The sequence below is a fragment of the Antechinus flavipes genome, chromosome 5, assembly GCF_016432865.1.
Source record: "Antechinus flavipes isolate AdamAnt ecotype Samford, QLD, Australia chromosome 5, AdamAnt_v2, whole genome shotgun sequence".
Taxonomy (NCBI): Eukaryota; Metazoa; Chordata; class Mammalia; order Dasyuromorphia; family Dasyuridae; genus Antechinus; species Antechinus flavipes.
The window spans coordinates 144103009-144129485 of NC_067402.1; the positions used below are offsets into that span (position 1 = coordinate 144103009).

At 32.3% G+C, this 26477-nt stretch overlaps 1 protein-coding gene and 1 non-coding gene across 4 annotated transcripts in view; both read left to right on the forward strand.

The window, feature by feature from the left end:
- Positions 1-26477, forward strand: part of PUS7 (pseudouridine synthase 7) — a 48623-nt gene that overhangs the window by 14160 nt on the left and 7986 nt on the right. The window contains exons 5-16 of one of the 3 annotated variants that reach the window (XM_052000464.1): positions 2129-2273; positions 7042-7059; positions 8704-8815; positions 10652-10729; positions 13565-13693; positions 14115-14240; positions 16272-16333; positions 18718-18878; positions 20252-20378; positions 21848-21949; positions 24605-24734; positions 25191-25282. In XM_052000464.1, the coding sequence (XP_051856424.1) occupies positions 2129-2273; positions 7042-7059; positions 8704-8815; positions 10652-10729; positions 13565-13693; positions 14115-14240; positions 16272-16333; positions 18718-18878; positions 20252-20378; positions 21848-21949; positions 24605-24734; positions 25191-25282 (1282 nt within the window). The remainder of the gene's footprint in view (positions 1-2128; positions 2274-7041; positions 7060-8703; positions 8816-10651; positions 10730-13564; positions 13694-14114; positions 14241-16271; positions 16334-18717; positions 18879-20251; positions 20379-21847; positions 21950-24604; positions 24735-25190; positions 25283-26477) is intronic. The other 2 variants (XM_052000466.1, XM_052000465.1) reach the window with 2 other exon arrangements.
- Positions 16786-16927, forward strand: LOC127539503 (small nucleolar RNA SNORA70). Its single transcript, XR_007947938.1, has one exon. It is a non-coding gene; the product is annotated as a small nucleolar RNA SNORA70 (small nucleolar RNA).

The window sequence follows — 26477 nt, forward strand, 5'->3', positions numbered from 1 at the left end:
AGTCACTTCTTGCAATAGTCCACTTCCCTCTTCTTTCTGCCTTGGGGAAGTGCTCATGCATGGTAATTTAACCAAAGGTGACTTGAAAGACATCAGGAACTTTTTGTCTTTTCTACTGCTTTTTAAATCTCCATAATGCGTTTTGGTATTTTTTGTTTTGTTTTTGTAGGCAATTGGGATTAAGTAACTTGTTCAGAGTCGCAGAGTAATTAATACATGGCTGAGGCTGGATTTGAACTCAGGACCTCCTGATTCCAGAGCCAGTGCTCTATTAACTGTGCCACCAATTGCCCCTCTGTACTGACTTATAAAAATACATTTTTTTGAATCTCTTTTTCCTTCAGTGTCAGATAAGAGAATATGTAAAAGCACTTTGCAAATCTTTAATCACTGCATAGATATTAGCTGATTTTTATACTTTTATTGCATTTTATTTCTATATCTGTGTATATGTATGTGTATGTACACACACACACACACACACACACACACACACTTACATAAAAGAATCTAGGTGGCATAATGGATAGAACATTGGACCAAAAATCAGGAAGACCCAATTTTAAATTCAGCTTCAGATACTTATTAGCTGTGTGATCTTGGGCAAGTCATTTAATCACTATTTGTCTGTTTCCTTTACTATAAAATGGGGGTAACCCTAGCATCTACCTCTTAGGGTTTCAGTGAAGGTGCTGTGAGATGATATTTTTAAAGCACTTAACATATTGCTTGATATATAGTACACCTTGGATAAATGCCAGCTATCATCATTATTCCTATTAAATCCTCTGAATGCTGATTTATTGTTATATTAATTTAGATTAAGCCCTGGAATACGTCAAATCATTTTCATTAAAAATCTTATCTATTTGTAAGAAATTTGTCTTACCATCACAGAAGCAAAAAAAAAAAAGATTTAAGAAAAGCATTTTATCAACTCTTTCTTGAACTATTTTGATAACCTCCTAATTGGCCTACTTGCCTTCACTATTTCACCAGAATGACATTCATAAAGCACATGCCTTATCATGCTCCTTCTCTCCTTAGAGAGCTCTAGTGATTAATCTAGTAATTAATACATGGCTGAGGCTGGATTTGAACTCAGGACCTCCTGATTCCAGAGCCAGTGCTCTATTAACTGTGCCACCAATTGCCCCTCTGTACTGACTTTTAAAAATACATTTTTTTGAATCTCTTTTTCCTTCAGTGTCAGATAAGAGAATATGTAAAAGCACTTTGCAAATCTTTAATCACTGCATAGATATTAGCTGATTTTTATACTTTTATTGCATTTTATTTCTATATCTGTGTATATGTATGTGTATGTACACACACACACACACACACACACACACACACACACACACACTTACATAAAAGAATCTAGGTGGCATAATGGATAGAACACTGGACCAAAAATCAGGAAGACCCAATTTTAAATTCAGCTTCAGATACTTATTAGCTGTGTGTTTCCCCTCTGCTCTGCCTCTTAAAATCCCTGTCTTTCAAATCTACACTCACAGGGCTCTTAAATGAGGCCTTTTCTCGAACCCTTTAGTGACTATTGTCTCCCCTCTAAAAAATTGTGTGCATTGTATATTGTGTATTTCCTTGTAGATGCACACATTGTTTTCTCCCAACAATGTAAACTTCTTGATGACAGAGACTTTCTTTTTGTCTTTGCATCTCTTGTACCTGAGCTCACATCTAGCTTCACATTTATTAGCTATATGACTGAAGACAGGTCACTTAACTTAATTGCTTTAGTTTCCTCATATGGAAAATGAGGATATCATTTTCTCAGGGTTATTATAAGGATCAAATAAAATGATCTTTATAAAGCACTTAGCACAGTGCTTGGCACATAGTAGGTACTATCTAAATGTTAGCTATTGTTATTTTAATTATGTTATTATTTTGTTACAAATGTTATATTATCAGTATTTTAAACACTTCCAATTTACATCACATTACATTATATTACATTAAAATGTAATGAAGACAATAGCATTTATGCAATGTCTATTATGCTATAATAATAATTATTTTTATTATTAGCATCTGATACTGTGTCTGGTACATTAATAGGTGTTAAAGAAATTCTTGTAGATTAATATTTTTGTTGTAGGTTGTTGAAGACACCAAAGAGAAAAGAACTGTTATCCATCAAGCAGTGAAATCTTTGTTTCCCGGATTAGAGACAAAAACAGAGGAAAGGGAGGGGAAAAAATATATTGTGGCTTACCATGCAGCTGGAAAAAAGGCTTTGGCAAGTAAGTGAGTATGTGATTATGTGTAACCTTGACACTTAAGTTTAAGTTTAAAGAGGGATTGATACTTGTCCATTTTTAATTGACTTTAATTTTTGTTGAGCGAATGATATTCATGATGTCAATCCTTCAGAGAAGATGAATATCGTCCATTAAGAGTTCAGAGCATTGTATGGGTTGTTGGTCCAAGCCACAATGCTAGAACTAAATGATCTGCTTTGTCAAGATCCCTTTCTTTATGGACAAAGAATTTATACAATTTTTATGATTTACTAGAATAGTTTTTGGTAATTGGAACCTGAAGAGGATTGGGCATAAATCTAGTAAGGAAGTGGGGAAAGCATTTCTTTGTTTTTAAAGGAATTCATGTGAAATAAGAACAATGTCTTATTTATTTCAAAGTAATGTCTTTTAAAAGAAGATAATGAAATAACATGTGGAGAAAATGAAATATGTACCTGGTTTTAAAAAAGTAAATGTTGATTTTTCTCTTATTCATAAACAAATTGTATGAACAATTTTGGGAAATTTCTGAACAAAACCTGAGACATTTTAGATATTGTTATTAAGAGATACATATACTAGTAAGGTTAGTTCATTTTATTATTATTATTATTATTAGTCAACACCACCCTTATTCAGTAATAAGATTAGAAAAAGATGTCAATAAAGGATGTCTTAATCTAATTGATAAATCAGTAAAAAAAAAACCTAACAAACTTTTGGTATTTTTATAGTTGCTTCTTGGAAATGACCATTTCCTTAGGAAAATGTATCTAATCTTGGCTTGTATGACATGTAACTAAAAGTGATTGGAATTATGAGTTCTGTTTTTGTGAGTGTTGTAATTATACTTTTTTTATCCATTTCTTTTGCTTGAGTCAAATGAATTTTCCTTCTGTTCCCTTTGTATTTCTTCTACTTTCCATGTCTTCTGCCTTTCATGCAATTCCATAAGTTTGTACATTATCTACCACTTTGTTTCTGATGTTTCATTTCATAGTATCTTTTAATAAAGAGATGGTAGAGACTCGCAAGTCATCTGGTCCAGTTCTCTCATTTTACAGATGAGGAAACTGAGGACCAAGAAGTTTAAGTGGCTTGGCCATAGATAGTCATGTGTAATAAGTATTAGTGGGTGAATTCGAATCCCAGTCTTTTAACTACATGTCCATTTCTTCATTTCACAGAGAATCATAGAATGATTTCATAATTGGAAGGACCTGTGGTCCAAACAATACTCCCAGCACACCACTTTTGTACATGCCGGATTAGTGGCCACACAGCATAATTTAACAATTTCTGAGAGTTGTCCTTCAATTACATCTCTTGCCTCTCTGTCCCTTTCTCTCTAATCCCAGTGCCACCACCTGGGTACAGGGTCTAATTTTCTTTTATTCAAAATGTTCTCTTACACTCTCTAGGAACAGAAAAGCAGTGCTATCAGAAGGTAGTAGAAACTAGATAGAGTTTACATTTACATACCAGGTGTGTAATGGAAGCAGAAAAATGGAGGGTAGTAAAAGCTATTTAGCAGTTTACAAATGGCAGCACCCCTATAATCCCTTCTCCCCCCCAAAAAAAACTTCTCAGTGATATTTTAGTGAGTTGATCTTGAAATTATGCTTAGCATTGTACTTGACACATAGTAAGCCCTATGTAAATGCTTTTTCCCTTCCTTTCTCCCAATTTTCAAAGTTAAATTCTTACTATATTTCCAGAACTGCATTTATTTCTAAACCATAAAAAATTAAAAAGAGGACTAAAGCATTTTCCATCCATCTAAATATGTTACTTATACCTGTATACATATTCTATCTAAGAAATATTTACTTTAAATAGAGATATTATATCCTAAGCATCAAGAATTGTGCAGACTTCAATTGATAATAATAACCTATAGTATTAATTTTGTGTTTAGAAAGTACTCTGATACCTTTACCTTTCAGACTACATGTTTATAAGGAACATCCCTCTTTTATGAGGAAACTGGAATTTAAACAGGTTAAGTAACAACATGTATCTTGAAAGCCCAAGTTAGGACTCTCTTTCATTCATTCATTCTTCTTTTTACACCATACTGTCTAATGGATCACAAAATCATAGCAACATAGCTTCTCTCTTTAAATGACTATTTAAGTACTTGGCTATGAATATTATAGTAGTTTTAGTTGTTTTTTACCTTAAGTAGTCTGAGGAACACAAATTGCCTAAAGTTTTACTTGGTTTCATTTCTGTAATTTTGTAACTAATATGTTACGAGTTTAAAAAATTATTAAGGCAACTATTTCATGTCTCTAACACTTTTTGAATTTATTTGGGGTTTTTTTTTGCCTTTTTTTTTTTTTTTTGGCTGAAGCAATTGGGGTTAAGTGATTTGCCCAGGATTGCACAGTTAGAAGTGTTAAGTGTCTGAGACCAGATTTGAACTCAGGTCCTCATGACTTCAGGGCCAGCACTCTATTCAATGTGCCATCTAGCTGCCCCACTTTTTCAATTTTTAAACTAAGTTTTAGTCCAATTTTCTTCTTTATTTAATAGTATTTGATATTTTTATTTAACCTTTCGTTTATTTAATATTTCATATTATTTAATAAATATTTGTTGAATTGAATTTGCAAGATAAATACATCCTAAACAACATTTACTTTTTTTTTAATGTCATCTCTTGATTTCTTTTTTTTTAATATATATTTTATTTTATTTTATAATAACTTTATATTGACAGAATCCATGCCAGGGTAATTTTTTTTACAACATTATCCCTTGCACCCGCTTCTGTTCCGATTTTTCCCCTCCCTCCCTTTACTCTCTCCCCTAGATGGCAAGCAGTCCTATATATGTTAGATATGTTGCAGTATATCCTAGATACAATATATGTTTGCAGAACTGAACAGTTCTCTTGTTGCACAGGGAGAATTGGATTCAGAAGGTAAAAATAACCCGGAAAAAAACCCAAAAATGCAAATAGTTCACATTCATTTCCCAGTGTTCTTTCTTTGGATATAGCTGCTTCTGTCCATCATTTATCAATTGAAACTGAGTTAGGTCTCTTTGTCAAAGAAATCCACTTCCATCAGAATACATCCTCATACAATATCGAACAACATTTACTTTAAAAGAATATCTGTAAAGTAGTTACATTTTTCATTGATTGTAATGATAAAACAGGGCAATTTATTAGAAAATTTTTTCTCCATTAAAATATAATTTTGAAAGCCTTATTGAAAGACTAAAATAGATAACTAGGTGATATACAGAATAGAGTATGTGAATCAGGTGTCAGAAAGACCTAAGTTCAAATCATGATCCAGAGCAAGTTATTTAGCTTCTTTCAGCTTAGCTTCTTCTGTTAAATGGAGATAATAAGAATACCTACCTCCCTATTTTATTGTGAGGATAAAATGAGAAAATATTTATAAACCTAAAAGTACAATAAAAATACTTTTATTATTACTAATGCCCCTGGTTTTAATGATAATAGTGATTCAGCAGACTGTTACAGGCTCAGCATTGTAGTATAGTAGGAATTTTGGCTTGTAGAGAATTGTAGAACTCCAACTTAAGTTTGCTTCTCTTTACTTAATAAGGAGGATTTTTATTACCCAGGCTTCCAACCTATTTTCCTGCTTTCTTCCCTGGACAACAAACATCTTTCCCAAACTTGCAGTCACCGTTCTTCACACATGCTCAGAACTCAGAATTTTGATTTCTTTTTACTTCTGAGAACCATGGCTTTGAGATCTAGGCATCAGTATTAAACACCATTAGCAAGAGAATATTGTTGTCTGACCCATTAAACTCTGACCAGAAAAATTTCTTTGAGTCTAGATTGATGATTCAGAGCTGTAAAATTTCCAATATTCTAGGATATTTATATGTATATTTATATCAGGTGGGGCCTGAACCTAATTCTCCCCTGGAGCTTTGGTGAAAATTTTGTAATATCTCTTCTAGATAAAAAATACCCTAGAATATTGGAAATTGTAATTGTGTGTCTGAACTCTAAATATTTTGAAGTCATTAGATTCATCTCCTACCCAATTCTATAAAGTTTAAATTCTGTATATAATATTTATTTAGACCATGAAACTTGTTCTGTGTTTTGAGAAAGTGATAACTCTTTGCTTGTTATTTTTATGCACTTACTAATTGAGTATGCAGGTATAGAAATGAAAACTTAAATCCCAGTAGATTAATTGTCTTTGATATGTAGTATCTCCCTTTGTGATTAATCATTCCTTACAGTTAAGAAAAATGTAGAATTTTTAGGTAAGAGACCAATTAAATTTCAGGAATTTTCAAATTGATAATTATATAATTATGGTAATTATCTACAAGAAAGCAATACTGTGGATTGGGCAGTGTTTTATTTCATATCTTAAACTTTTCACTGAAAACTCTTAATTGGAGTCCCTCCTTATCTTGGGAAAGGTTCTTTTTTTTTTTTTTGTGGCCAGGAACACATGCACATTCATGTACATACTAGTTTCTTATGAAGGTTTTGTGTGTCATTAAACTAGTGAGGCCCAATTTATTTTGTCTGCAGGGAAGTTTGTTATACTTTTAATTTATTTCACCACACACACATTTATTGTTGCTTCCACTATGTTCCATTGCATAATTTTCTGAATTGCTGTCACTATCACTGCTAGATGCCATCTAAATCTACATATAGTCATAATTTCTGTATATTCATTTCTAAAGCACTTTAATAATCTATAAATTAAATGTTGCTCTCTTATGCTCTTTTTGCTGTGCATTTGGACAGAGGTCAGAACCGCCACAGGTAAGAACTGTTGGCATTCCATGTAGATAAAATGAAATTCCAGTGATTTCTGATATACAAATTTGCTGGCTAAAAAGCTAATAAAAATCAGAAATTTCTGCTTCAATAACAAAAAATTAGAAGGAACATCTAAGGTAATTTTCTTACTTCAGATTTTTAGAGGAATTTTTTGGGGGTATAAAGGGAGGGTTTGGGAAAAGAAAGCTTTGGAGGAGAGCCATGTACTAAGATTGTAAGTAGAAAAACCTTCTATACTTCTCAATAAGACAACATTTCATGCAAGTATTATTGCAGTCATACATTTGCTTTTAGATAATTTCACTTAATTGCTAGGGTAATATTTAGAACATTTATTTGATAATTCCTCAATTGCTTATTCCTTAGCTGAAACCACAAGGCTGTAAGAATATCATTTGTTTCTTTTGTGAGACAGTTTTTAAGCTGCAGCTTCAGCAAACAGAACGCAGTAAATTGGAAGAACACAATAAAACATACAAATGGGTGAAATATTTTTTAAGAATAATCATCACTAAGAAATTGTTTAATTTGTATCTTTTACATTTTTTCTGATTCCTAACCATTATGTATGAAATATGTGATTCTTATATTTGTTCAGGTAATGTATATAATTAAATATCACAAGACCAAAGCATATTACACAACGTTTGGTATAAAAAGATGTTGCCTGTTCATTGGTAGATTTTTTTCAGACTTCTGTACCATTGAAATTTCAGCTTTGAGGCACAGCTGAAACCAAAACCTGTAAATTATTTAATCATAGATTTTCAGATAGACTATACAGCTTAGACCACACATATATCTTCAGGTAGCTTAAGTGTTTTAAAAATTGGCCCCTGGAAATTCATGAAATATATATTCCTATGGTAAGAAAAAAATCTTAAAAATTTAGAGTGCAGTTTTGAAAGTTTATTTAGTCATATTTTATTCTTAATTTTTCTTTTTCTCCAGAAATGGTTAAACAGATTTTATATGCCAAAAAAGATTTCTCCTAGAGGTCCAGATTGATATCCAGTTTATCTGGTGGTGGTATTAAACTTTTGAGAGGGAAGGAATATTTAGAAATGTTTTTTAAAATAAACAATTTTATATCATTTTTGAATAATTTCCATTCTTCTTATTATAGAGCATAAGGCTTAATTCAGTCCTTGTGAAAAACTACAGACCAATGAACATTAGAAAAACCTATTGTTATATATTTCGATTTAACTATTGCTTCCTATGAAACTGAGGGTGTTGATGCTCAGATGCTAGAAACACATTTTATAAATTGACTCTCCCAGAATTGATGGTGCCTTTTATAGTTCTGTACAAGTGGAAGTCACTGATCGATAAATATCTTTACAATATTTATATTTCATAGCATTTATGGCAAGTTAAGTGATTGTCCAAAACCCCAAAACAAGTTTTTGAAGATCCCAGGAGATCAGTTTAAAAAACCAATAACCTGTGTTGACTGTTTAGATCAATTTCTTACTTCCAGGCTTCAGGAACAAGTGATTGAGCACTCATAGTATCATTTAAATTAAAAAAAAAAAAAAAAAAAAAAAAAGGGAAGCTCATAGCAATGGTACCTAGCCAAGCTGTAAATTAAATATGTTCATTTTTGTTTGTTTGCTTTTAAAGATCCAAGAAAACATTCTTGGCCAAAATCTAGGGGAAGTTACTGCCACTTTGTTTTATACAAGGAAAACAAGGACACCATGGATGCTATTAATGTACTCTCAAAATTTTTGAGGTTAGTTTTTTTAAAAAAAATTTTCTCATATACTATAAAAACATGATTTTAATTTATAAATATTAAAAGGCTGTGAAAGGGCAATCTGAAGAAATAGATAATAGAAAAATCATTTCTATTTGGATTTGGTATGAAAACATACATTACATGTATATCAGTATGCTATGATAGAAAAAAAAAAGAGCATTGACTTTGGAATTGGAACACCTGTGTTCAAATCCTACTTCAGACTAACTACATTTATAAGTTTGGAGGAGTCACTTAATCTCCAAAGTCCTTGGTTCTTTTATTTACAGAGTGAGGGACTAGAATAGATGAACTCTGAGGGGCATTTCAGCCCTATGATCCTATAAATCTTCTGATTGGTTAGACTAGTAGAAAAATTGCTTTTGGGGGGAAAGGTCCTTAGAAATCATCTAGTCTAGCTTCCTTTTTGTAACATAAAAAAACTGGGACTGAGAGATGTTAAATATCTTGCCCAAGATCACATAGTATGTGGCAGATGCCAAATATTTGGTATAAAAAGTTTATCAAAAAATGAATAATCTACATACACATAATTGAGAACTAACATACAGCTTATGATATAAGCTTCCTTCCCTCCTACTAAAATCTCTATTTAAATGACTCAGATTATAGAAATTTCATTTTACTGTACATAACAACTCTTGAATTTTTTGTGGATTCTATTCCTGAAAAAATTTAAATTGATTCTCTCCTACAAGCAATATTGTAACATAGTTTAAAAGAAATTCTTAAAAGAAATAAAGAACAATTTTAATATTTGGAGAAATATTCATTATGCATGGTTGAGCTTTGACACCATAATTAAAAAGGTGCTACAATTAATTTACCAAATTTAGTGGCAACAATCAGATTACATATGTATAAAAAAATAATAAAATTAATCTTAGGAACAAAAGATTTAGAATTTCAAGGAAAATAATAGAAAAAAAGGAGGAATCACAAGACTTAGTTTTGATAATTAATGTTATATAATATAATTTAATTTGAAATTGATTTTAAAGAATGAGAAGGTAGATCAGTTGTACAGACCAGATATGGAAGATTGAAACAGATCTGAACTAAATAATTCATTCCATTATAAAGGAAAACAGTTTGGCACAATTTGGTTTATAAAAAGTCAAACTCTAATAAAATTTGAAGTACCTTTCATACTTATGGCTAGAGGGAAAGTTGTTAACCAAACATGGAATAGAGGCAGTCATGAAAGATCAAACAGATAATTTCACTTAGAAAAAAATTGAAAAGCCTTTGCACAAACAAAATCAATATAACTTTAAAAAAAATGGCTATTGATTGGGAAGGGAAACTTCATAACAGGTATCTCTGATAAGAGTCTGATAGCCAAAATGTATTAGAGAACATAAGTATTTTGTTCTGAAAGAAGAATTACAAACTATTACAAATTATATAAAACATAACTTTCAAATTAAAACACTACTGAGATTTTACCTCTTACCATACAAATTAGCAAGTACAGAAAGTAATTATTGGAAGAGATATGAAAAGAAAGCACATGAATATACTTTTTGTGAAGTTGTGAATTGGTCCAATCAGTCTGGAGAGCACTTTGGAATTTGATCCAGAGTTCCTGCTGCTAGAATTCAGAGAAAGAAAGAATAGTCAAATATATACCAAAATATTCATAGCAGCATTTTTGGGTAGTAGCAAAGAATTAGAAACAATGTAAATGTCTATTAGTTGACAGGGCAATGATTGAACACGTTGTGAAACATGCATATAATTTTAGATAGTTATCATTAGCATGAATATTGGTTATTTAACTATTTTTTTGTTTGTTTTTTTGATCAGAGTTAAACCAAACATATTTTCCTACATGGGAACCAAAGACAAAAGGGCTATAACTGTTCAAGAGATTGCCGTTCTTAAGTAAGTATAAGTTAAAAATACTTATTTTTGTGGTAAATAATTGTTTAAATGTAAACTGCTGAATGCTTTTTTTCAAATTAAACCTCTGTTGTTCTATAGTTTTCCTTTTTTATTGATTTACTCTCATATTTTGTGTTGTTTGAGTAATGTATTTATGTACAAATTTTTTAAGAGTCCTTTTACAATTTTTTTTTCCTTTTCCCTCCCCTTTTAATGATTTCAAAGGAATTCTTTCTCAACTTTGAATTTAGAGTTCCTTCTGGCTTTTCCTTTGTCCAGGGGAATCCTTGTCTGCTGCTCTAGGTGGCAAGAAATCGTACTGCTTGGCACATGGGAGGTACTTAGTGAATGTGGATTGACTGGCTGATCTCTGAAGAGACCCATTTTTCTTTGTTTGGCCTCTTAGATAGCATGATAACTGTTAATATATTATGGCGTCTCACACATTGCCTACCTTCTATTAACTGAACTCAGGATTCCGTTTTCCACCCATGCACCTTTGTACAGTCTGTCCCTCCTACTTGGAATAGACTCCCATCTTACATCTTTGCTTCTTAGAATCCTTGCCTTAGTTCCTTCAGCCAGGCTACATTTATTTACCTGATTATTTATTTGTTTGTTTATTTTCAATAGTATTTTCTTTTTCCAAATACATGTAAAGATCATTTTCAGCATTCATTTTTGTAAAACTTTGAATTCCAAATTTTTTCTCTACTTCCTTCCCTTCCCTTCCCCTTCTCCAAGACCAGCAAGCAAAGCATTTACTATATGGTAGACAAGCTTATGTGTTCCTTCTCATGGGGAGCACCTAGTGAATGTGCTTTCTTTCCTTTCCTCACTTATTCATATGTAGACTTTTATATGTTGGTTTCCTACTGTACAGTGCAAACTCCTTGAGGAAGGGGACTGTTCTTTATCTCTGTATCACTTGCATCTGGTAAAAGCCAGATAAGGATTTTTGGATATGATCAGTGCAGGAATGCATAATTTTAACTGGGTTTTGTTTTTCAGTGGAGATTTTCAGTAGGTGGAGGGAAAAAAGGCAAATTTTCATGAAAATAAATTAAATTTAAAAGATTGATGAAGTATTTGTGATTCTTTTCAAGTACCTGGAATACTAACCTGTACCTTTTATAATTTTTTAAAATAGATAAAATTCTGTTTCTTTCCCTAGTAACAAAACTCTCACAATAAATGTGAGAACTTTTCATCGTTAAGTATATACAATTCCTACATTGCCCAAGTCCAAAATATGTAGATCCCAGTTTTCACTCCAAAGTTCACCATTTTTCTGTCAGAAGGTAGGCAACTTGTTTCTGTATGAAACATAAAATCATGGAACTTCTAGAACCATGTTTGATCATTATGTTGGTAGAGTTATTAAGACTATCAAAATTGTTTTGCAATGTTGCTATTGTATAAATAGTTCTGGTTTGGTTTGGTTCTCTTTGCTCTGTGTCAAATCTTACAAGTTTTCACAATCAACCTTGTATCTCTTAAGCTCATTAGAGAGAGATTCTGACTTATTTCATAATTATAACTTTTTTATTAGTATTCCAGAAGAAAGTAAAGGGAAAACTTTGAGCAAAGGAAAGGAAGTTTTACCATATAAATACTGAACTGCAAGTTATGTAAATTTTTTCAGTAATTTGCATAGTCCTGTGTCCTTGTAATTAAGGAGAAGAGTTAAAATTTTGGTCCCTATACTTTCTACAGAATTGAGAAAATACATCCAATAAAAAAGTTGTCTGAAATCTTTGCCCTTAGATAGATGGGACATTGTTGCATCTATTGTGAGCCATCAAGACTAAACACAAGAAATAGCAACTTGAAAATACTCAAAAGTATTGGACATTGGCAAATAATAAAGCATTTTCTTGGTTGTTGTTTTACTTACAATTTTTTTTGGTTATTTTGTACTTGACAGTCATCAACAAACATGAACATTTCCATATACACAGAACAGAAACCGAGGATATGAAATCATAACTCATAAATTTCTCTTATATTCAACTTACATAATTTTCATCAATATAATAAATTCAGTATTCTTGTTTCAGAGCTATCTGGTTTCATCCCTTTAGAACCTCCCACTGTTATGTGATTTTTTTTTTTTAGCTTTTCAGAAGAATATTTATTTCAAAAGTATAGTCACAACAAATGTACAAATATTATTCTCCAAAACTCAAGGACAATAATCCCCTGTAAGTTACCTCAGTCTCTGGAGATGGGGGGAAGGGAATGACTTTCCATTTCTTATTTTTGACATCTATCTCTTTTCTTCTTTCTCTCTCCTCTCCCTCATAATTCCTACCAGTATATAGTGAAGCAAAACAAATCCATACATTGAACATGTTCAAAAAGTATTTTATCAGATTTACTTCTTAAGTCTCCCACTTTTTTGTCAGATAGTATGTTTTATTCATTGTCATTGGTGCCTTGGAGTCATGGTTGATCATTAAAACATACTCTTTATCAAATGGAATAAGTGAATCATTTTCTTTCATATGTTCTTCAGTCATGAAAGATTATTCCTTAAAATAATTTCCAAAGATTTTTCTAAATGATCCATCATTCTTCTTCAGAATATAGCTGAAAGTCTAAGATTTTTAGTACAAACAACACAGTTTAGTTAAGCCTCCTAGGCTGCAGGTCTTGTGAATTGCAAGGAGGTACTATACCTGAATAAAAATCTAACCTCTCTTCCATTCTATGTTGCTCTTGCTTTTTTAATGGCCATGATCAAATTGGTTCGGCCTCAGTTTCCAATAATCTGCTCACATCCTAGAATTTCGCAGTGAGACAAAGACTTTCTTGCTGTCTTTCTCTTTTTAGAATAACTGCACAAAGACTTGCTCATTTAAACAAGTGCTTAATGAACTTCAAGCTGGGCAACTTCAGCTACCAGAAAAATCCTCTGAAGTTGGGAGAACTCCAGGGAAATCAATTCACTGTTGTCCTCAGGTAAAAAGTTCTTGTCAGGAGGAAGAGAGATCCTCAATCAGGTATTTACTTGGTCAATATGTATGAGTGATAAAGAAAAATAATTCAAATTTAGGTCAACTTGTACAGAGGGAAAGGAATGATAAAGAAGGAAATGACCCAGAAAGGTTAATGTGTTTTTAAAAATTGCATTATGCCTTTCTAAAAGAAAATAGAGGATTTCAATAGAAATTGTAGTGTCTCTTTAAAAAAAATTTAGAACTATTTAACATTTTTAGTAATAAATTAGTTTAGGGAAGAGTCAAAATAAAGTCAGAAGGTAAGACAAGAAAGGAATTGAAGGAAAGGAGAATAATGGTGACTAAATCAAAACCACTTTATGATAAACTGGTCTTACTATTTGTGAAATAAAATTTTCTTTGGGTGATTCAAATATTTGCAGAAACATAACAGGAACTGACCATCAAGTACAGCAAGCAATGCACTCTCTGAAGGAAATTGGATTCATTAACTACTATGGGATGCAGCGGTTTGGAACCACAGCTGTCCCCACGTATCAGGTTGGAAGGTCTGTGTTTAATTCATATTCATTTGTTTTCCACTGTTTATCTTAAACAAGGTATCTTTAACCTTTTTGTAAAATCTGTTTTTAATGTCCTAATGGAAAATAGTAGAAAGAGAAAATAGTAGAAACTTGTGGTTTCTCGTGGATCTTTTCCTTGTTTACCATGTCACTTGAGACACATCACTTAAATGTTTGGTCTTCCCAAGTCTGATCTTGAGTGTGGTTCTCATTTGTTAAAGGTTTTTGCCTTATAGCCTACATGCTGTTATCAAACAATAATTCCCAACTATTTCGGAGTTTTGACAAACCTTTATCAAACATTGTTTATCATACTTCATTCAGCTATTTTCCAACCGAGTTGTCTCCTCTTAATTTCCAGTTCTTTGCCACTATAAAAAGAGCTGCTATAAATATTTTATGCTTGTTACACATATTTTATCTTTTCACTTTTTTTCCTTTCTTCAGAGTTATAGTAATAGTATTACTCTTAAGGATAAGAATAGCTTTTTTACTTTAGCAATGAGGTAGTTAGTAGTAGAACTTATTTGCAAGCCCAGATCTCCTCATATCTAGTCACAAATACTTGAGAAGTTAAAAATATAGGATATAGTTTTTTTTCTCCTTTAGTTGTAAAATGTGTTAATGATCTTTAGTGGCATTATCCTTAAGACTTGTAGGTAGTTATTGTTTTTCATGAAGTTTAATCAACATAACTAAAGAGTAAGTTGAAACAGACTAGAAAGATTCAGAGAATATTTGAAATGTACTGATGTGTCAGAGAACACTAACATGGAATAGTGGAGAAAATTTGCAAGAAAGCTGTTTTCAGCTTCTAACTTAATGACTAATTTTCCAGAAAGGAGTTATATTACTTTACATATTCTGTATACCACTTTAATGAGAATGCAGTAAATGGCAAGAAATCATGATTACATCTCCAGGGATTTGTTTTATTAAGAGAAAGAAGTTTAAGGGCATGTTTTAAGGGCAGCACAGGTTCATCCCATTTATCAAAACGTTTTATACAACTAATGATGCCAAATAATTGCTGTGCATACAATATGTGAACTTTAACATTTTAAATCTATTATGGCCAGTAAGCCAAATGTAAAAGCTAAGTGGCTAGAATGATTTATTCCTTTACTTTATCATTTTACATTTTTTGTTAGAATCTGTCTTTATTATTATTCTTTATCATATTGTTATATTTATAATAAAAAAGAAAAGCAAAATATATTAATGCTTACTTAATCCAAATGCAAAGAAATTCATTACAGTACAAAATTTATTTATTTATTTTATTATAGCTTTTTATTTACAAAATATATGCATGGTAATTTTTCAGCATTGACCTTTGCAAAACCTTCTGTTCCAACTTTTTTTCTTCCTCCCTCCCTACCCCCACCTTTAAATCGCAGATAGACCAATATATGTTAAATATGTTAACGTATTTGTTAAATACAATGTATGTTTACATATCCATACAGTTATTTTGCTGCACAAGAAAAATTGGACTTAAAAATAAAGCAAAATTAACCTGGGAAGGAAATCAAAAATGCAAGTGGACAAAAACAGAGAGAGTGGAAATGCTATGTTGTGGTTCACACTCATTTCCCAGAGTTCTTTTGCTGGGTGTAGCTGGTTCTCTTCATTATTGAACAAATGGAACTGATTTGGTTCATCTTATTTTTGAAGAGAGCACGTGTATCAGAATTGATCATCATATAGTATTGTTGTTAAAGTATATGATGATCTCCTGGTTCTGCTCATTTCACTCAGCATCAGTTCCTGTAAGTCTCTCCAGACCTTTCTGAAATCATCCTGCTGGTCATTTCTTACAGAACAATAATATTCCATAACATTCATATACCACAGTTTATTCAGCCATTTTCCAATTGATGGGCATCCATTCAATTTCCAGTTTCTAGCCACTACAAAAGGACTGCTACAAACATTTTTGCACATACAGGTCCCTTTCCTTCTTTAAGATTACAGTACAAAATTTAATAAAGTAAATGATCTATTTAATTTCAGAGCCATCTTACAAAACTGTTGGGATGAAGTCGTAGATTTAATATTGAAACCTCGTCCTGGAGGTAAGCTGTTTTTGAAATGTTTTTATTTTTTATTAAAAAAAAAAACAACTTTATTTCACTACGTATCCATTTATGTAAGTATTGTAACATACTTAAAATGAAAAGATCCATAATTGTGTATTCTTTATGTTTATCACAGATTAAAGCCCTTTTGAGACTTAGCAAATGATCTCCAAGAGTTGCCATGGCCTCTCTGAGAATGAGCTTCTCCAAATATAGTCTGGCTAGTCTTTAGGTAACAGACAAAGGTAGTTTTTCACTGGAGTTATGCCATTATTAAAACATTTCCAGCTGAGTTAATGATCAACTGGCCCAGCCTTTGAGGGGGTCACATTTGTGTCATGATGATGTTTTAGAATAGGACTTTTGTGTAAGAGTTCATGGTTTGCTGTCCAGGTTGACTTCTTTTAACCATAAGCTATGTAAGGAGAACTTTCATAGTGTTGGGATCCTCACATCCAATTAGGTTGACTGGCTCCATCTCAGTCAAGAGCCATTGATTGTGCTTTGGTTATGGAAAGCAGCCTTTTTTTTGGTTGTGTATATATTCCTTGTTCTTTATATGGGATTCTCTAAGGGATTTAGAAGATACTTCCCAAGCCTGGGTCAGATCCCTTAACTATATCAGCAACTCTTCCTCACCTTACTCTATGATTTGTCTTCCTCCCTACTTTCTCTTCCATGGGTTACCGAAAAGATACTAAGAATTTATTTGAGAAATCCCTGTGCACTCTAGTCTGCCTGCCAATTGGCTAAATCATGGTGGCCATTTGGGCCAAAGTCTAGAACAATGTGATAGAGACTTTATGCATTACTCACTTTATATGGTCCCTTGCTTTCAGAAAGTCTAGTTTATTTGAGCTCTTAGTATAGTGATGCTCATTTGGGAGAGTGTCTCTCTGTTCAGTCCTAACAAACTTGAAAGTCTGCTCACTGCTCATTTGAAAGAAATGTTTCATCACTATTGATTTTGGTGTTAAATATACCTCCAAATAGGGACCTTCAAATAAATTTGGCCAACATTCTAATCATCTTGAAGAAATAGGTAAATGTCAGCTGTGACACCTGCCTTTCCTTTTGCAGGCAGAAAGAAATCTGTGCTTCTGAAAACAAAAAGTATTAGAATCAATAAATCAATTAACAAACATTTATAAAAAATCAAATAAACTTCATTCTTTTTATTCCTTATGGTTCTGTAAACCCTGGGAATTTTTTTTTTTTAAAGAATTCTTTAATTGGGGCACCTAGGGGCACAGTGGATAAAACACCATCTCTGAAGTCAGGAGGACTTGAGAAGGTCTCAGACACTTAATACTTTTTTGCTGTGTGATCCTGGGTAAGTCACTTAATCCCAACTGCCTCAGCAAAAAAAAAAAAAAATTAAATTATTCAATGACCAATTCTGATGGACATGGTTCTCTATTCAACAATAAGATGATTCAAGCCAATTCTAATGGTCTTGTGATGAAAAGAGCTATCTGCACCCAAAGACAGGACTGTGGGAATTGAGTGGGGATCACAACATAGCATTTTTACTTTTTGTTGTTGTTTGCTTGCATTTTGTTTTCTTTCTCAATTTTTTACTTCTTGATCTGATTTTTCTTGTGCAGCATGATAATTGTGGAAATATGTATAGAAGAATTACACATGTATAACGTATATTGATTGGATTACTTGCTGTCTAAGGGAGGAGTGTGGGGAAGGGATGGAAAAAATTTGAAACAAGGTTTTGCAGGGATGAATGTTGAAAATTATCTATACATTTGTTTTGAAAATAAAAAACTTTAATTTAAAAAATACAGACTACAAAAGAATAAAAAATGTTTTTATAAAAATATGTCCCTAACACTAGATTTTATAAAAAAGATTAAATTTACATTTACTTTGACAATACTAACATTTTTGCTAACTGTTCAGTACTTGGAATGATAGGACTCCCTTGTGTTAAAATCTTAGCCACTTGCTAACTGTGTAAAGGTGATTAAATTTTCATCTCTCTGGACATATTTTCATGATCTGTGAGATGAGAGGATTGGACTAGACAGTTTCTGAGGCCCCTTTGAACTTCAAGCACAAGATCTTTTGATGAATGGCTTAGTCAATTCATGAGAAAAAAACTTGCCCTGTGAGTTCTGAATTAGAAAAACAGAAGCAGACATCCCTAGTGAGTCAGAAAGGCATATGAATTACTATTTTGTTTTAGCCCGCAGCACCAAAAAAAAAAAAAAAATCTACGCATGCTTTTCTTTCTGCTATAAAATGGGTACATGGCCACAAGATTGTTTTTGGTTGACGTTTTCAAGTGGGTATTTCTTGACATGCATTTTATTTTAAGAGTTGGAAAGATTCATATTGATTTGTTTTTTGCTAACTTGTTTTTGCAGCCGAAAAGGGATATTTGGTCAGATGTCGAGAAGAGTGGGCCAAGACCAAAGATCCTGATGCTGCCCTCAAAAAACTACCTGTCAAAAGGTGTGTGGAAGGGCAACTGCTTCGAGGACTTGCAAAATATGGACTGAAGAATATTGTATCTGCATTTGGCATAGTGAGTGTGATTTGTGAAGTTAGGCATTGACTTTAAGAGATGTAACATATTTTAGGTGCTGATAGCAGAGGGTTTTTTCTTTTTCTTTTCTTAAGGGCAAAAGCAAAGAAGAAAAATTCATCCTAAAGGTGAATTTATATGAACTGTTTTTAGTCATAAATACAAATGAGTAAAATGGTTTTAATAGGAGAAAGTATTTCAGTTCAGTAAACACTTTATGAATATCACTGTGTGTAATGTAGGGTGTTAGGAACTACATATACAGGGATTAAAAAAATAGTACCATTTGGCTTCAAGGGACTTACAGTAAGGAAAAGTAATCTATACTAATGGATATTTCACAGCTAATTAATTTTATATGCTTTCTACTATTAGATAGACTTTCTTAATGATTTAGAAAATAAAAAGTTGCAAAATCTGTATCTTCTCTCATTGAGGGGATGGATCACTGGAATTTGTGTTTTCCTTTATTAGAACAAAAAAGGTAAGAAACTCTTGGTAAACTAAAAAAGATACATACAAAACTAAATAAATTTGCATTTGTTATAATGAACTTGAAGGCATATCTTTGCCCTCTTCTTGCTTTGTATGTTAAATGTCTGGTAAAATTGTGATAACTTTTTGAGATAAAATTTCATCTAATATTTAGATCTCTCTAATCCAAGCTAGATTTATCACCAAATAGTGATGATGCTTTTTCCCTTCATGGCAACCAGACAGTCATTTGGTTGCCTCATTGAGTTCATTATTAGTCAGATTGCTTGTGTTTTTTTGTCTTAGGGAAACCTTAAAATGTGAAAGTGAAAGTCCTGTTTGCCATACATTTACAAGTTCTTTTTCTTAAAATCACTAAATTACAATTAAATAAATAATAATAATTTTAAAAAACTATAGCTTTGAGTGTATTTGAATATAACCTACAAATAGTTTATCAGCCTTATCATTGGCTGATAAAAATGACTGTTGTATAATTTTAGCTTGCTGCATTTCTGTCTACAAAAAAGTTAATGTTGTTTGCAGACTTCTGTAGGGTAGATTTGGCAATTTTCTTGTAGCCTGAAAAATAAAGAACAGCAAACAATAAACAAGGAGTGGTCATGATTGTCAGAAGTTCTTAATCTGTAGTCCATGAACTTGTTTAAAATACTCTGGTAACTACTTTAGGATAATAGGTTTACTTTTAAGCTTATAAATTTTATTTTATGCATTTAAAAACATTTTTCTGAGAAGGGGTCCCTACTTTTCACCACTCTGTCAGAGAAGTTCATGACATTAAAAAAAGTTTAAGAACCATTAAGACGATCTGAAAGATGATTTTCAAGTCTGATTTCTTCACTCATTTTTGTGTCTTGCTCATTTCTTCTTCTCTACAGATACCAAGAAATAATCGTTTGATGTATATTCATAGTTATCAGAGTTATGTGTGGAATAACATGGTGAGCAAAAGAATTGAAGAATATGGACTGAAACCTGTTCCAGGGGATCTTGTACTTAAAGGAGGTAAAAAGGCAAAGTTGTCAGTCTCAATCTTTTGTTCCTCACCTTGTAATATACCATAGATAGATCATTGTTAAATAATTTTAATTTGACCTTGGCATTTGAGTTAAAGAGGTATGTGTCTAGCATTTAAAAACATGGAAGTATAATAAACTGCGATCATTTTATTCAGTGTAGGTTTGTGTGCAGATCTTAAAACAACCTTCTGGTATTTGGACACTTCAAGGTATACACCTAATTTTCCAGCTAAAAATGAGTGTGGGACCAACAGAAATCATGAAAATCTCAATAGATGCAGAAAAAGCTTTTTACAAAATACAATACCCATTCTTATTTAAAACATCAAAGTGCACAGAGATAAAGGAAGCTTTTCTTAAAATAATAAGCAGTATCTATCTAAAATCTACAGCAAGCATTATTTGTAATGGAGAGAAGTTGGACACATTCCCAGTAAGATCAGGGGTGAAACAAGGATGCCCATTATCACCACCATTATTTAACATTGTACTAGAAATGTTGGCTTTAGCAATAAGAAAAGAAAAAGAAATTAAAGGAATTAGAATAGGCAATGAGATAATAAAACTATAACTCTTTGCAGATGATATAATGATATACTTAGAAAATCATCCAAAAACCTATTGGAATCAATTTACAGCTTTAGCAAAGTTGCAGGATGTAAACCTACACAAATCATTAGCATTTCTGTATATTGCAAAAAACCCATCAACAAGACATAGAAAGAGAAATTTTAATTAAAATTATTGTAGACAAAATAAAAATGACTGTGGCATAGTTTCTGGTTCTAGATTGTGATCCTCAATTTAGTTCATAGATTAACTCAGGGTAGAGTGTTCCCTTCATGTAGCTCATCTCATGATAGTCACAGATATGCAGGACAGGAGAAATCTCTGATACATACATATCAGACACCCATAGCAATTTCTTCTCTAAATAACTTAACCAAATTTTAGAGACCCTATTCAATGAAGTAATTTATTCTTATATAAAATGGTTTTTAGAATGTGGAGGTAGATCCTTATTTTATCCTTTTTAAAGACAAGCTGGCTTTCCTTTAGCCCTTCTTTTCCCCCCATTATATTCATCTGATACAACTTTACATGTAGGGTCTTTTTATTTATTTATTTATAAGACGTTGTTGAAATGATCTCAGAATTCTGTGACAGATTATTGGTCACCTTGATTCCATTTTAAAATTGCTGATTTTTAAAAATCAGTCATTTAAAACTGGCATTTAAACAAATACCACGAAAACATTCTTTTCCTCCTAAAGCTTTTATAGTGCCTTATAATCATTAACCAATTTCCAGATGGGTTCTTTTCAAAAAAAGAAAATTCATTCCTTTTCCCTAAAACACCTATTCCAAACTTACCAATAAAATATCTAATTTTAGAAGGCTGATATGAGAATATTTCATGTTAATTTAAATTATTGCTTATTTGTAAATTTGTAGCTATAGCCACATACATTGAGGAAGCAGATGTTAATTCCTACTCCATCCATGATGTGGTGATGCCTTTACCTGGTTTTGATGTTATATACCCCAGACATAAAAGTAAGCTTCTCTCTGTTTTCCTTTTAAAAAATTAAAAATGTGTGTTTAGAGATGATTAAGTTTTCTTAGTTCTTAGCCATCTGTCACATTTTTGGAAGCTAAGGGGGAAAGGCAAAAGAAATTCACTTACTTTAGTTTTTTAACTTTAATTTGCTGATTTGGGGACCCAGATTATAAATCTCTTTCAAACTCAAGTAGATGTAAAATAACATTGTTTACAAAGCTACTAAATAAATATTTGTTGAAATGAATGAATTATTTATTAAGCACTGGCATGTATACAAAGCCTCTTTGTGATCTGTATGTTACAGATTCACTTTTTAGTTAGTTAAATAAAGTTAATCAGGAAGAAGATTTTCTAAACTTTATAGTTCATCAAAGTAGATTAAGAGTAGAAAAACAATTTTTTAAAATAATACTTGAGGACTAAATTAATAATTATCTTATATTTCAAGGACTTTGTTTTAATGGCAGAGAATTACCCTAACGTAGCCTGGAACCTCTGCTGAAACATGAACTAAAGTAAATAGAATATTGCTTTATTTGGAAATAAAAGTGCTTCCCTAAGCTATTCCTCTCTAGAATCCATTCATTCATTTGTAAACATTTATTAAGTGCCTACTATTGCCAGGTACTATACTAAATGCTAGGGATACAAAAAGATGCAAAAAATAGTCCTTCCTCTCATAAGGCGCTTACAATTTAATTGCAGAGCTGATATGCAAATATATATAAACCAAGATATATACAGAATAAATAGAAAATAGTGAAAAGAGATGAAATTAATGTAGAAATGTGAATATGTTACTTCTAAGAAGCAGCACCTTATAACAACTGCACTGATTCTCAATGTTTTTTGTCCATTTAACATGCTGTTCATAATATTGTATAATAATTTACTGCTTAAAGATGCTATTAAAGAATTTTTAGCATGAACTCCTTAGACCATAATGGAGAAAACCCCCAGGGAGTTGAGAATCACTAAATGGGAACTACTGATCTACTTTAATCCTTTAGCCTACAGGCTTAGTATATGACTAAACTGAAATATTGCAGAATCATCTGGGGTCATGGAAATAGGATTTCATCTACAAGGGCTGAGTTTCAATTCTAAATACCTAATCCTCCAGCCCTGGTGCTCTGTATTCTGAATTTCCTTGTCCCTTCTATAATTTCATTAATATGAAAGAAAAAGTGTTTTTAAAAAGAAAAGGAATTTGAATAAATTATGAAGTAAACTTCTTCCCTAAAACAAGTACCATGAGAATTTATAGTTGGTAGTTTAACCACTAGGGGGTTCTACTAGCATAAACAGGGGATTACAGAAGTCTTATTGCTGTTAAAGACCGAACTGCACCAAGAGTTCTGGGATAACCTATTTAGTCATTGAAGATGAATAAAACATGACTGTTCTCTTATTCCAGAATGCATATTCCTTGCTACTAATGGAAATTGTCTTCCTTTGATATTGATTATGCTATTAATAATATCCTCAAGAATCTCTATGCAAAGGGCTTTTTTTTTTTTTTAAATAAATGCCACTTAAATGACTGGAATAACAGTCACAAACTTAATGCTGCTTACCAAGGACACTGTTTTGGTTTCAAGGTCATAAAGCTTTATTTTTGCTCCTAGTTATGCAAAAAAAAGCCTCTTAATCCTTGGTTCTCCATGACCACAAGGTACTCTAGTTTTAAAAAAGCCTAAGTGATCTGACAGTCCTTCCATCTTCCCTCTAATGGTGTTTTAACTAATGTATCTCCAAACTAGAAGGAGATAAGAGGAAAAGGTAGGAACTAGCTTCTTCCTCACTTTATTTTGCTGGGTCTCAATGTTGACTCTTTGATAGCACTGCTGGATTTTTTAATTTGGAGGATGTGAATAGGGAATCAGATATGATCAGTGGTATCTTACTAGACCCAATTGCACAGCTGTTAAACTTGATTAAGAGGCATTGTGATTTAGTGCAGGACTTCTTAACCTTTTTCCACTTGCAATCCCCTTTTGGCCCAAGAAATTTTTATGCAACCCTGGCTTATATACCTCTAACAAAGGTATATAAAATAGGCATCAAACATTTACTGATAATAATTCTTAAAAGAAATTAATTTTAAAATAATTCTTGGGTATATGTATAATTTGACTGTTTATTAAAGATGAAAACAAATTTACATACTGGTGATATGGATGTGCTTGTTTATTTTTACATAAAGAATTAAATGTTGATGGAATATTTGAGACTTTTTTCTATTGCCAAATTTTTCATGATCCTCCAAGCTGTGGCAACCCACAGTTTAAAAACCTTTGCTCTAGTGGATAGAGTTAGTCTGGAAATAATACCTGTATTCAAACCCCAGCTCTAACGCAGACTGACTCAGAAATCATCTACCTTAATCTACATATAGATGAAAAACCGTGTTGTAAAAACAAGAAGTTCTTTATTCTTCTTGCTTTGGGGTGATATAATTCTAGATGTTCTCATTCTGGTAGTTTGAAGACACATTTTTATGCAATGCTAGGAATGTGTTAATGGTTACAGTCTTTAAGGAAATGGATTTTGTCCAAAGGGGGTCCAAGGAAACATTTTTAATCCGTCTCATACTGATTTAACATGTTATTCTACATTCCATTTGATTCTTTTCTGTTTTGCTTTAGTTAGTGAGGCTTACAAGGATATGCTAGCTGCAGATCATCTAAATATTGACAACATGAAACATAAAATCCGAGATTATTCTCTATCAGGTGCCTACCGAAAGATCATTATTCGCCCTCAGAATGTCAGCTGGTGAGTAATATTTTGGAGTGCAGTGGAATCGAATCATGTCTTCTCTGTAATGTTGACAGTAGTTAGAAGATTTTTTCATATTTTTGTGATTTACTGTTTCTAAGTAAACCTAGAAACAAATAAACTCATTTTGAATGCCAGCCATGCAAAGGAGAATTATATATAAGGGAAGTATATGGAGCATAAAGTCTTTATCTGCTGTGAAAAACTTAAATTTGATTTAAGAGTTTATAAGAAAAAGAATTCTCTTATTCCAGATTGGCTGAAACAATTCTCAGAATTCATCTAGTAGTTTTCATGTCAGGTCCCCAGTGGATAGAAGAGGACAGAGACAAGAAGATTCCATTTGTATTTTAATCCATTTAAAAATACTTAAATGCTTGTCATTGTCAAAATTGGCATATCTCAAATGAGACTTGTTTTCAAATTAATTCCTATGTGTATATATTTTTAAAGGGAGGTTGTTTCGTATGATGATCCTAGAATTCCACTTTTTAACACGGATTTGGACAACCTAGAAGGAAAACCACCACCTGTGTTTGCTGCTGGTAAGTAGGATTACCTCCACCATTAAATAGTGAGCATTTTGATAATAATTGCTATGTTATTGTTGCCATAAATTATGACATCAGCTTTATGTCTGAATAGAAATTAGTGGCTCAATTAGCCATGCTGAAAGTACAACTTATTTTGTCCCACTGGAGCTCCCTAAGGCTAAATGGTGAGGCTGACCTTGAGTAGAACAAGGGCTGAAAATGGTGATCCTGTAACTGAAATCACCCTGAGGGTAGTAGAACAGAGTGCCTGTTGAGCCAGCAGAAAAGACAGGGGATCTGCGATTGGAACTACCTAGGGATGTGGAGAAGGAGGGAACATCTGTTCTGAATGATGCCCAAAGTCCATTGGGAATAGAGTATAACGGAGAAGAGAAAATATGTATTCAGACTGATTTCTTCTCTTTGATAGTGTTCTGGAAAGAATCTTCTCCTTCTCTTCCCCTCTCCCCCCATCTCACTCTCCATGAAAAATTCTTTTATATTGCCTGGGATTTTTCCAATTATAAATTATTTTATCACGAAATTCCTCTTTTTCTGTTTCCTCATGATAAGAAGCCACCTGGTGTTCTTGAAATCTTTCTACTAAATGGCTTATCACAGTAGCTGGTAATGAACTCTTGGCAGAAAATAAAAAAGACAAAATGGCCCTCAGTTCTATTTAAACTGTTCTCTTTTGTGCAATGATGGTGACTGATATAACATAAATGATGTAACATAAAAGGAGGAAAAGGATGATATGAATAACACAGTTTTTCTTAGACCATTTATAAACATAAATTGTTGGTATGCTGAATGTTAGAAGTTGCTAGGTGGCACAGTAAATAGAACTCTAGGCTGAAAGTCAGAAAAGCTCATCTTCCTGAGTTCAAATCTGGCCTCACACACTTAGTGGCTATGTGATTTTGGACAAATCACTTAACCTCTGTTTGCCTAAGTTTCTTGATCTGTAAAAGTAAACTGGAGAAAGAAATGGCAAACTATCCAGCATCTTTGCCAAGAAAATGGAATCATGAAGAGCCAGACACAACTGAAATGACCAAATAACAACAAAACTCTAAATGCAAAAGCCTTGTCCAGAGATCAACAAGCATATAAAACTAAAAAGAGTGAACCATTTTAATACAGAGATTCTTATTATAAATTATAGCATATAAGGACAATAAACACATAAGCAACAAGCAAATAA